The following is a 12851-nucleotide window of genomic DNA, read 5'->3' as shown; positions in this document are numbered from 1 at the left end:
ATCCATGCATTTAAGAGGCTTGATTTCCCGACGTTTGGATGCCGAGAATAGATATATGCAAGTAAGAAACATTAATGAAAAAGCTTTAAGCATGAACAACAAGAAGCATATATTTTTATAATGAACCTGCAACCCGCTTTGAAGAAGCTTATCATAGTTTGCTGTATCTAACATGCACTTTAGAGCACCTCCAAACATGGTTTTAGGAGGGGTTCTAAACATTATATCAAGATTTTTTTAGAATTTCACTACATCTCCACGTAACATTTGTGACCTATACATTGGTTGGATTTTTATTTTACAATTAACTTTTAATTGTCTAATTATAACTTACTAAAATATTAATATTTTTTTTTGTTTTACAAACTCTTTGGAATTCTTATTGTTGTAAGTGCTCTAATGTTCTATACTATAGTACTAATATTCAATGCGTTTTAATATTACAAGAGATTGCACTATAATATTCAACTAGAATAAGACATGCGCCTTGCGCATAATGAATTTATTTGTATATATTATCGACAATTTTATTTATATATTTGATCATTTTACAATGTTTTTTGTTGTTCTTATATAATTTCTGTCCGATGGACCGGATCAATTTTCTATTAAAAATTATGGACCTAAACTATAATTAATATATCATGGGCTGATCGGATTGGACATTAAACAAATTATGACAAAAAACCTTATTTTTTTTCACCGAACACATTCTTGAAAAAAGTGAACAATATTGTTTTCACAGTTGAATTATTTTGATATTTATCTTTCATATGGTTTTGAAAAGTTTCAGATTAACTACTGTACATGTCATTTTAATGTTTTTAGTCGTATACTTAAGGAAAACTTATATTTTGTAATTTAAAGTCGTTTAAAAAAATCAAAATATAAATATAAGAAAAAATCTAACATATAAGAAAAATATAACATATAAGGTTTCTTCGTTTTTATAATTTAAAGTCGTTTAAAAAAAATCAAAATATAACATATAAGGTTTCCTCATTTTTGTAATTTAAATTCGTTTTAAAAACTTCAAAATATAACATATAAGAAAAAATCTAATTTTTTATTATATGGTTAATGTGATTATTTAATTTATTTTAATAATATAAAATTAAACAAAAATGAGGAATGATGCAAAAATTGTTATCAAAAATTTATTATTCATAGTCATTAATTGCTATATATATTAATCATATTAGGTAATTCCATAGCTTTTATTAAGGAAAAAAAATACACGCTTCTTATATTTTGGATTAATATAATGTTCCATAGTAATTGGATTTTGAATCAACATTTTTTCAATTGATTTTTAAGCTCTCAGGTAAGCTAAATTGTCATCTTAACTAAGTGACACCTAAATAAGGTTTCTTTTTAATTAATACAAACTTAAAGTTACAACTTTGATTTTCAATTAATATATAGGAGATATTATATTAATATAATATAGAAGAAGTTTGTCATAGTTTCCTTTTGATCATTGTTGTTATTACATTTAAGGCTTTTCATTTTTTGGAATAACACATTAATATACGAATTTTGATCTGAAATGGCCAACTTTACACACTCGTGCATCATAAAGTGAACAAAAAGACGCTAAGGTGGGATGTAGAGGCCAACTTTACACTCTCTTGTAACATAAAAAAAAAAGAGACCAAAGACACAAGTCACAACAATTTGAAAGCAAAACTCACTTTCTTAACTCCACTGTACACCACTTAGAAATCATGTTCTTCGTCATTATCATCATCAATTTCAGATCTCGTCGGAGAGTTTTGGACCACAAGCTTCGACGGCGTCAGCCACCGTCAGAAAGATATGGTCATATCCCAACATGTCAGCAAAGTGAGACAAGTGTAGCTTGCCTATCACCAATGGTCCAGGATTTGCAAGAATCAGCTGTTTATATACACAGAATCATAGTCAGGTAATATTCTTCAACTGATTCACTTTGTTTAATTAGATAAAATAAAACCCATTGGATCTATTTTGTTTATGTGTATTTACCTGAATATCTCTCTTCTGGAGAGATTTGTATAAGTCTTCTAGGGCGTGGATACCACTTGTATCGATATCCGTCACAGCTGAAAAGATGGTAGTGATGTTAACATCCTTGGTTAGAGATTAATAGTCGTTCAGAAAAAAAGGTTAGAGATAATTAAAAAGGATTACTTAGTAGTAAAATTTACATACGTGACATCTCGATGATTAGAAACTGGATCCTAGGTAAGCTTGCTGCTTTCACCTTCTCTTCTTGCTCTAGTAACCATCTTTGGATCCTGCAATTTTTTAAAATTTCCAAATTAGGCTTCTTATGAACCAACAAATAAGAGATTTTGGCTAAGGTTAAAACCTTGTTTAGGGTTTACCTTTCTCTGACGTAATTTGAGTTGGAGAAGTAAATGGCTGAGTCAACACGAATCGTGAGAACCCCTGGAACCATAGTGGCTTCAGGATACTGTTGGATGTTTCTGTAAACTGAAGTTCTCGGAATGTTTCCAAGAACCGCGGTTCTAGGTCTTGTTACTTGCAAGAGAATCTTAGCAAATGATATAGAGACCTGTACCAAAACACACGTAACAAGTATCAGAAAATTAAGATTGAAAGGGAACTAGATACGTCATGGTTGCATGGGTTTAAATATCTTGATACGTACGGCAATGAGAAGCCCTATCTCAACGGAAGCAAAGATGACGCCAAAGAAAGCTCCCATACAAGCAACGAAGTCAAGCTTATCGACCTTGAAGATCAATATCGCAGCTTGGATATCAATCAAAGGAATCACAGCATTGATGATAATAGCTGCGAGGATGGCGTTTGGTGTGTACTTAAACAACGGAGTGAGGAAGAGCAATGTCAAGAGAACAACGATTGACATTATGATGTTCGAAACCGCAGTTTGACATCCAGCCATGAAGTTTACAGCTGATCTTGAGAATGATCCAGTCGCTACGTAGCAAGAAGACATGGAACCAACAACGTTCATAACACCTAGTGCTACCATCTCTTTGTTACCATCGATTTGATAGTCTTTCATTGCAGCAAACGTTCTTCCAATGGCCACAGCTTCCTGTGGATTTAAATATGAAGTTGTAATTTATAGCCAAATGGTTTTGAGATTGAAGTAATGCTGGTTCAAGCACAACATAATAAAACATTGGCTTTGACTTCTAAATATTATTTTAATTTTTAACTATTTTTATGTTAAATATCAATGACCTCAAAAATCTCTGGACCGGTCTGATTTTGATACTGAAGTATGACTTGTTGATTTGGAACTTACCGTTAAGGCGACCATTCCAGCAACTACACCAATACGAATGCCCTTAGCAAGGTAATGTCCGGAGAAGTAGATTTGATGGAACGATGAAGGATTGATGCCTTTGTCAAGGTGTTTCACCTTCATATCATTACACAGGGAAACATGTTAACACAAAGTCAAATAGCTTGTGGTGCAAGTAACTATATTTAGAATAGGCTGAGTGAATTCTTACGATTTGGACTCCTTGTTTGTCAGCTCTGGTTATGTAGACAAAGAAGGTGGAGATGATAACTGATATCAATGGCGCAATCGCTGGAATCCAGAACAGTTTCTTGCTCTTTTTGCCCTGTTCCATCATCATGCCAAGATATATCAGATTCAGATGAAAACAAAAAGAACAAACCAAATGATATTTCAATAATGTACTATATTATTCACTCACAAAGATAAAAATGTATTATTTCTTACAATGAACTTAGATGTGAGAAGGAAGGTCAAGAAGGATGCACCAATGAGTATAGTCTGCCAATTCCACTGCATAGCCATATTGATATGATTTAGTGAAACATTTTACACAATGTAGGAATCAGGAAACAAAAGAAGAATCCTTACACCATGATGAGCTGCGCTAAAGACTGAATCTAAAACAGCGATGATATCAGTTTTCTTGGTAAATTTCTTGATCCCTAAGAAACCTTTGAGCTGCTGAAGAGCGATTGTGATGGCTGCACCACCCATGAATCCAACCACAGCCGCATGGGAAAGGAAATCAATCAAGAACCCTAATCTGCAATTCATAAAACCTTGAGAACCTTATCGACCACAAAACAAGTACTTAAGATGAGTTACCTGAAGAAGCCAAGGGCTGCTTCAGTGACACCGGCAAAAAACGTAGCCGTGAAGGCAAGTCGGAGATACTCATCAGGATTTGTGTTTGGATCAACCTCAGCTCGAAGGAGAGTACCTAGCAGAAGAGATACCACAGCAACAGGTCCAATTGCTATATCCCTAGAACTCCCCATACAAGCATACACCAACGGTGGAACAAAACTCGAATCTGTAAAATCATTTTCAACCAAACCCATGTTTTTCTAACTAGGTCAAAGTGTAGTAATTAATCAGAGTTAAATCATCAAACTTACATAAACCGTATTTAGGATCCAGGTTCGCAAGCTTAGCATATCCAATATCCTAAAATCATCATAGAAAATACATGAGATACAAAGTAAAAATATAGGTTTCTTGTGACACAAGTAAATAGTGCAACTAAGATTAGTTCTTTTAACCTGAGGGATACAAAGACTGGCAATAGTTAAACCGGCAATGAGATCACCACGGAACTTCTTGAGATTATAGTTACGTCCCCAATCGAAAACCGGGAACACAGATTGGAGACCGAGCATGAACTTCTTAGACTTAGGCTGATCCTTAAAGTGTCTGAGAGGATCATCATGGAAGAAGGTTTCTTTGAACGTGTACATGAAATCATGGAACATGTTTTGCTTCGGTGGGACACCAACTTTATGCCGGTGAGGCGACGATTTGATCGGAAGATCTCCACCATCCGTCACCGGATTCACATCAGGATGAGCTCTCCCAGACATAGGTAAGTACGTATCTGCAAACAGAACAAGAGAATAGTTAGGTTAGTTTCGTTTGCTAATGTTTGAGGTTTAGTTTAGACCTGTTTGAACAGAGGGACATAATCTAACCAGGAGAAGGAGAGATTGCTGGAAAAGTGAATAAAGTTAATATTTGGCTTGGTGTGATTTTGTAGCAACATTGATGAAGCTTATTTATAATGAAAAGTTTATGAAATTGTTTTTATCTAATTATGACAAGGGCGTGTCATTCGAATGATGAATCTAAGAGACCAAATGCATGAAGAAAGATGAAAAGTCAAAATACATTCGAAATTGATATATTTGTCTCTATCGGCATTAAGTGAAAACAAATCAAGTCAATGGGGTTTGTGGCAAAGGTTGTGTTAGATTCAGGTTAATTACGGGCTTCCAACTTAAAACTAATTGACAATTAGTGGATTGATCATAACCCTTTATATATTACTTAATGTTTCTTAAAATTCCTAATACTCCTCCTCGAGATGAGACTTTTATCAGCCAGAAATCTCAGTAATTTAGGATATTTATACTCGGTCGAGCGAGTTTTAATACAATATTTATACCCGGTCGGAAGGGTTAATCACGACCTTTATACCCGCCCGGAAGGGTTAATATTAATTAGGAGTTTTAGGGTATTTAGGATCTGAGCTCTGATACTATGTTAGATTCGGGTTAATTATGGGCTTCCAACTTAAAACCAATTGACAATTAATGAATTGATCCTAACCCTTTATATATTATACTTAATGTCTCTTAAAATTTTCGATGTGGTATATATATCTCTAAGAGGTTGTGCACAAAGTTGCAAACAATCTCAATTCAAGATCTCGTTTACTTTTGCCATAAGGAGAGATCGTTGACCCCAACTTCCACGTGGTAAAAGGCAAACAATTTTTGAAATAAATGTAGTTAAATACGTTAATGCCAAATTGCCAATACTTTTACTTATCCCTGAATAATTGATGAGAATTATAGCATTGTTCGAAAATATAATAATTAACATATGGTATTCGGATTTTCTTAGATTAATAGCTTGAACAGTTCTCGATTTGGTTCATCGAGTGAGTATGAGTCTGTATAACTCGATGACAAAAAAAATAGTAGCTTGAACAAAAGTTTTAGAAACTACACCTAAAATTCCAGAATACAAACCTAACTAAAACAGATATTAGAAACAGGACCTAAAAATATACAAAGCAAACCTAATTAACTCATAGATATGTTATATTTTAGAGGTTCTAAGCTTCTAATGTGGACTTAGCATCTTGTCCAAACTCAAACTATGTAGCTGTTATGTCAATTTTGTATCAGTTTAATTTATTATAATTTTAAGGGAAACATATACATGTATATTAAATAATAACTACTTGAAAATTAATTCTAAACACTTTGTCTGCTCTTATTAGTTTTTAACCAACAAATGATTTTCAAAGTGGCGTGTTTCTATTTATATGCAAAACTGTAGAACGTTAAGTTAATTTCTATCTTTCAGAGAAGCTGAAAGGTATACAAAATCAACTTCGTAAATCCCCAAGTTGTATTATATTCTGATAATATTGTTTTCCAAGTTTGTTACTAGTTGTAGCAAACTGCCAAAGTGAATACCAAACGCTATGACCTTGTGATCCATACAGGAACTCTGTATGCATGATTGAATTTTGAGTTTATTGATATATTTATCGAAGAAACTCTCTAATCGTTATAATGAGTGCTTTGCATGACCGCAATTTTTTTTATAATATTAGTGATTATTCAGGTATCACACAAAAGCACTACTGAAAAAGCAACTGATCAAAACTATGATTAAGCGTTAACAACTAAAAACTACTACATATGATTGGGACATAGACGCAGTCACGCACGTGTATTCTATAAATGGGAAATTCTAATTTATATTTACATGATGAAATAATAAGTGGGTACAGTAACATAAAGATGCATAACCATTTTTCTCAAAAAATAAAAAAGATGCATAACCATTGATAGTTGGAAGGTTAAAACCATCACATACCTGGAAAAGAAGAAAAATTTCGATCTGGTTTTTCAGCCTCTTCTTCCAAAGATCTTTCACATGTTTATATTAATTTCTCTATGTCAAAATTTTCAAGCCGAAAAAGAGAGAAAAAACAATTAGAAGAAAGTTCACGAGAGAGACAGATACAACCTCCCCTTTGTAGATCAGCAAACCCGAATCTTGTCCAGGTTCGCTGAATTTCTCTTAAAATATCAATAAGAAACCTAAAAGATACATGAAATAGGTGATTTTTTTCCAAGAAAATATATATATTATTTGAAACTGTGGAAAATTCCTTGGAAAAACACAAAGAATTAGCAGTAGAAGAGAAACGTATTTAAATGAAGAGAAACATAAAAAATTATCTGAATTTTTTGTATTTTTTAAATATTTTAATTGAAATAAACTTGCAGCTATACGCGATAAAGATCGTGATTATGATATTCTTCTTTTTTCAGGGAAAAAAAAATCATATGAAGAGATAAAAATCGTGATTACGATAATCTTTTTTTTTTCAGGAAACAAAAAAATAATATGAAGTGATAATGACAAGTTATGAAACCTAGAAACACAACCGAAGGAAGTATCGAAGTTGTTTTTACGAAAGTACCACTGGCTCTAAATCGAGAAAAGCGAAAAGGTCAAAAGAAAGCAGCGATCTTTTGGGGATGAAGTTGACTTTTTAAGATTACTGTGGGCCCCGCGCCAGTTTAACTTGAACTTAGACTGTTGCATGGCTACGTTCTTCCTCGGTGCATTTTAGTCATTGACTACGTTGTGTTTTGCTGGCTACGACCTGTTGGCTCTCCATGTTGGTTCATGGCCAGCCACACACAACTATTAGTTTGAAGAATAATTTAACCCATAATTTAATCTGATTTTCTTTTCTTTAAGAAAAAATAAGGATAAATTTATCCGCGCATCCACGCGAGTATTAGTTCTTACATTTTTATACATTGATATTTGTTTTATATAATCAGTGGATATATTTTAGATGAGTCGTAATATAACTAATTGTATTCAAAACACCTGGACCGAATCAGATAATATGGTTATTTTTGGTACAAATATCCGAACCCGTTTCAGACACATTTGTTATTTAGATATTTTTAGGTTCTTATACTTCAGAATCGAATTTATCCAGATCCAGAATGACCCAACTCAAACCCCATACTTAAATTTATAATATTCAAGCGGAGCCTAATCTCAAAAAAAAAATGATACCTAAAAGAACAAACCGTACCTAAATGGATAGCCAATGTTCATGCTTAACTAATTTTGTAAACTAATAAAAAGGATGTGTTTGGTTAAATTAAGTGAAACAAAAAGAGTTTTTTCTTTATTTAGAGAGTGAAAAATTAAGTGACAATAAATGTAATATATTTTTAATATTTTGATTTAAATTATTATTTTATTCACAAAACATGTTTGTAAATTATGTTTTTGACTACGTAATTTTCCACCAATTGAAACTAAAAAAAAAAAGTAAAACAAACTAAAACTAACGATTTCAGATGATTCAAGAGGCATATATAACTAAAGGTTTTCTTCTTCGCGAATTACATATAATTAAGCAACTAGATATTGACATGCGCTTTCAAAGCGCGAACTATTTTTGTTAATAAAATTATTAACATGTGTGTTAGTTCATAATTGAAATAAAAAACTTGTTCAACCCGCTTCTACTTAATAAATATTTTGTAGCCCATGAGGATAATGAAAATGTTGACCAAAAAAACTTAATAAATATTTTGTATATTCGATGAAATAAACTAAAAACGGAAATTGTAAAAATGTCTACTTATTAATTATAGGGTTGTTTAGAAAATCAACTTTATTTTAAGTTTTTAAATATTAATTTAAAGATAATTAAAAATTGTTAATTAGGATTTATGTGAAATGTTAGTTTTGTAAGCGCATATATTTAGGAAATTTATGTAACATTAATTTAGAAAGGAAATACATTTAATTTTAAAATATATCAGATAAAACTTATTCTAGTATAAGTACAAACCGTTAGAGTATTAAATGTTTAAATTAAATGAAAAATATAGATTGCATAGAAATTAAAATTATTATCATTTACAAAAATATGGAAAGATTAGTTATCATAAATATAAGAAATATTCAGTTGTTTAGTTTAAATAAATAATTTTTATATTAGAATTAAATGCAATGGCATACCATTGTAAATAAGTTGAAAATCAATGGCAGAATCCTAATAGGGATTCTGATTTAATAGTATATAGATATAAAACTTTCAAGTGCTGCCCTATAAATGGTAAAATGTAAAATTAACCAGTTCTCCAGAGTCCAGGAAAGTATTTATATTTTTTTGTCAACATGCAAGTGTTTTTATACATTACTTTTAACTGTATATACACATATACAACTAAATAAAGTAGTAATCACAAAAGCTTTTCTCACACTTTTAACTAAAAACCCTATTTAAAAACCCTAGAGCCGCTCAGGAGGGGATGAGAATGGTGATTCCAAGATCCAGATATACTTGACGTCGATCCTGCACTCGGCGGTCTCTGCATCATCACAGGGGAGACTATCCGACACTCCCTGTGTATCGAGGTGGTCCCACGGCGTTCCTGGAGGTTTCGTAACTGCCGTCTTGTTCAAGCTTTCCTGTTGCCGCTTCGTCTTCGCTTGGTGGAGCTTCCTTCGAAGCTTTGATCTCCCTCTGATCATCACGTTCTTTGACGTGGAGATCACAAGAATTAGCCGCTGCGTTCACGTTCCACAGATCCGATCGCATCCGCTCTCATCTGACCACTCACGTGTCCTCAAGCTACAGCACGAATCTCTTTGATTTGGCTTGGCGATTTGATCTATACGAGGATCAAGTAGACGTTCAGTATACATGGGGTCATCTTACAGATCACGTTCTAGCCACATGGCAGACATGAAAGGAAAAGGTATCCTTTACGAGGATGACGACGCGCCGATCATTCTGATGGATCAGGATCATTCACTGATCGTTAGCGAGTTCAGTCTCTCGCTTATAGGCAAGGTACTCAACCTGAAGAAACAAAACGTTGAGAAGTTACTTCAGAAGATGCCATCACAATGGGGCATGGAAGATCGCATTACGGCTAATGACCTGGGCAATGGGAAGTTTCTCCTTAATTTCACTTCGGAAGAGGACCTCAGCTCTGTTCTTCGACAGGGTCCCTTTCATTTTAACTTCTGTATGTTTGTGCTGGTGCGATGGGAACCCATTGTTCATGATGATTACCCGTGGATCGTTCCTTTTAAGGTTCAAGTGATTGGCCTCCCTTTGCATCTTTGGACGGATACAAATCTTAGGAACATTGGGGCAAGATTAGGCCATGTTCATGTTGATTCTTTGGATGTGGCTGAGGGCAGCATGCTCATTGATGTGGACTCTAGGAAACCCCTCAAATTCTCAAGGAAAGTGGAGTCGAAGGATGGAGATGAGGTCACCATTGAAATCAAGTACGAGAAGCTATTTAAGCATTGCTCTACATGTGGTATGCTTACCCATGAGAAGGATCATTGTCCTTCTTCGGATGTGTGATCGCGACTTCAGTCTCAAACAGAGCGACCTGGTATCTTTACGAGGATGCAGGTTCCACAGGATAAGGCACAGTACCATAACTTTCACACTGAGCACATGCCAAATGTATATGACCGTCAGCCTTATGGGCAACGTATGGAACCTGCCAGACACGCATCTCAGTCAAGGTATGGCGAGGATGATAGGAAGTATGCACACAGGATGCATCAGTCTGGTAATCTCCGTGCTACGCATTCTGATAGGATCATGAGACGCCACAATGATCCTAATCGGAGCAATAGATATGGAGCTTCTAAGGGTCCATATGACCGTAATCTGAGGCAGACTTGACGAGAGAAAGCTGTGAATACTAAGCGTCCAGCCACAGTGCCAATGGCGCCAGCGTCAACACCAATAAGCTCTCGACAGATTGTTCCTTATGAACAACCTACTGGTACAAGTAACAATGGTTCCCATGGTGTGATTGAGTATCAAAGCGGCAGGTCAGGAGAGGGTATCAGTGCTAGAGGTGCTAAGAGATTGGCCAGTGCTATTGTAACGCCATCACGTATTGACCATGACATGGAGGAGAATGTCACAAACCGGGCAAAGGAGCTTACTCGCTCTCTTTCTTTCACGAACCTTAGTGACCACGAACCGGTAAGCGTTCCTGCAGACAATCAGATAATTGGTGCTTTGAATGACATGGATATTGAGGATAATCAGGAGGATGGAATGATGGAATGTGAAGGGATAGATGAGGATTTACTTGGTATTGACCTCAAAGAGATGGAAGAGAGAGAAGGGCAGCAGGCTGCAAGCATGGTAGCAAAGGGGCCTGCGACTTCAGAACCTGATAATAGAGGGTTGAAGCACAGTAGACAAGGTAATAAGGTGAATGTCCCATTGGGCTTTCAGAGAAAAAAATTTGAGATCCTTCGTCGAGGATCTCCTCGGAAGTCTTCTTCTTCGTCTCAAGGAGCTTATATGGCTAGAGATTCGAGCAGGTCAAGGAAACATGATCAGAGTTCGAAGAGGCAGAGAAGTGGTGTTTCCAAAGGTGTGTCCAAAAGTGATGGATCGATGGGTTCCAAAAACTCATCACATGAGTATAAATGAGGACACTCAGTTGGAACTGTCGAGGGATTGGAAACGACCTCACAGTTCGACGCCTAACGGAGATTTGTGAGAAGCATCGCCCAGGACTTGTGTTTCTTTCTGAGACGAAGAATAGGAGGCCGCTGCTGCAAAACATTCAGGCCGATTTAGGATTTGATCATTTATTTACCGTTGAGCCACTTGGCCTTAGCGGAGGTTTAGCTTTATTTGTTATGGATGATTTTCAAGTTAATGTTTTATTTTCGAATAACAAAATGATTGACATTGAGGCAGTCATTGATGGAATAAAAGTTTTCATGACGTTTGTTTATGGTGACCCTGTTTTGGAACGACGAGATGAAGTTTGGGAACGTCTTACGCGTTTCTCAACAACTAGAAATGGACCTTGGTTCATGATAGGAGACTTTAATGAAATAACATGTCATAACGAGAAAACAGGAGGAAGACAACGCCCTGATAGCTCCTTTCTTCCTTTTAAGCATATGCTTAATGATTGTGGCATGTTAGAATTTCCTTTCACGGGAGATATGCTTTCTTGGGTGGGGAAGAGAGCAGGAGGATCAACAGTTCGATGTCGCTTAGATAGAGCAGTAGGAAATGCGGACTGGCAAGAGAAGTTTCCCCACTCGACTGTTAAGTACATGAGGCTATGGGGATCGGATCATCATCCGATTCTTGCAGACATACTCATAAAGCCAACGAGAAGATCTAAAAAGTTTAAATTTGATAAAAGATGGTTGGATAATGAGGAGCTACGGCAAGTTATCCTTGAGGGATGGAAATCTCCTGATCTTCCTCCAAACGCGAATATTATGGAACATATTTCCAGCTGCAGGAGAGCCTTGAGTGAATGGCGAAGGCAAAATAATGTCAGTTCGGCAAAATTAGTGGAAGAGCTTAAAGAAAAGGTGGAAGGCTTGTATGCAGATGATAATGCCACAACTGAGGAAATTGCAGCAGCTCTGAAGGAACTCTCACATGCTCTTAAAGCGGAAGAGATGTTCTGGAAGCAAAAGAGTCGGGTGTTTTGGCTGAGAGAGGGAGATAGAAATACAAAATTTTTCCATGCCTTGACGAAGCAAAGAAGAGAAAGAAATAAGATCACACAGCTCTTAGATGAGAATGGGAATATTATTGAGGATGAAGAAGGACTTGTAGCCATTGCTACTAGTTATTTCAGGCAGATTTTTGAATCATCGAACCCGGAGGAAATCGAAGAGGCGATAGCTCAGGTGCCAACAACGATAACTGGTGCTATGAATGACGACCTTATAGCTCCAGTCTCTGAATGGGAGGTCAAATTAG

General features: G+C 35.4%; 1 protein-coding gene across 3 annotated transcripts; it reads right to left on the bottom strand.

Moving 5' to 3' along the window:
• Window positions 1-1456: 1456 nt before the first annotated feature.
• Window positions 1457-7228, bottom strand: LOC106403143 (sulfate transporter 1.2). Of its 3 annotated transcripts, none has more exons than XM_013843987.3 (13): window positions 6896-7228; window positions 4549-4880; window positions 4405-4453; window positions 4112-4319; window positions 3875-4049; window positions 3731-3796; window positions 3495-3608; window positions 3284-3400; window positions 2657-3070; window positions 2370-2560; window positions 2194-2279; window positions 2008-2084; window positions 1457-1899 (listed from the first exon to the last, which is right to left on the bottom strand). In XM_013843987.3, exons 2-13 carry the CDS (start codon window positions 4864-4866, stop codon window positions 1756-1758), a joined length of 1959 nt encoding a protein of 652 aa, XP_013699441.2. In that variant the 5' UTR covers window positions 4867-4880; window positions 6896-7228; the 3' UTR covers window positions 1457-1755. The 3 variants fall into 3 exon arrangements, with proteins under 3 accessions (XP_013699441.2, XP_013699440.2, XP_013699438.2); XM_013843986.3 differs by lacking the exon at window positions 6896-7228 and adding an exon at window positions 4947-5369; XM_013843984.3 differs by lacking the exon at window positions 6896-7228 and adding an exon at window positions 4975-5369.
• Between the last annotated feature and the right edge of the window lie 5623 nt (window positions 7229-12851).

The sequence above is a fragment of the Brassica napus genome, chromosome C2, assembly GCF_020379485.1.
Source record: "Brassica napus cultivar Da-Ae chromosome C2, Da-Ae, whole genome shotgun sequence".
Lineage (NCBI taxonomy): Eukaryota > Viridiplantae > Streptophyta > Magnoliopsida > Brassicales > Brassicaceae > Brassica > Brassica napus.
This window is presented reverse-complemented; position numbering and strand designations above follow the sequence as displayed.

Excerpts from the sequence above, each read along its gene's own strand:
- LOC106403143 (XM_013843987.3), bottom strand. The coding sequence starts at position 4,866 with ATGTCTGGGAGAGCTCATCCTGATGTGAATCCGGTGACGGATGGTGGA. Across the intron at positions 4,454-4,548 it reads CCAGTCTTTGTATCCCTCAG|GATATTGGATATGCTAAGCT; the intron begins GTTAAAAGAACT and ends TGATGATTTTAG. Across the intron at positions 2,561-2,656 it reads AGATAGGGCTTCTCATTGCC|GTCTCTATATCATTTGCTAA; the intron begins GTACGTATCAAG and ends GTTTTGGTACAG.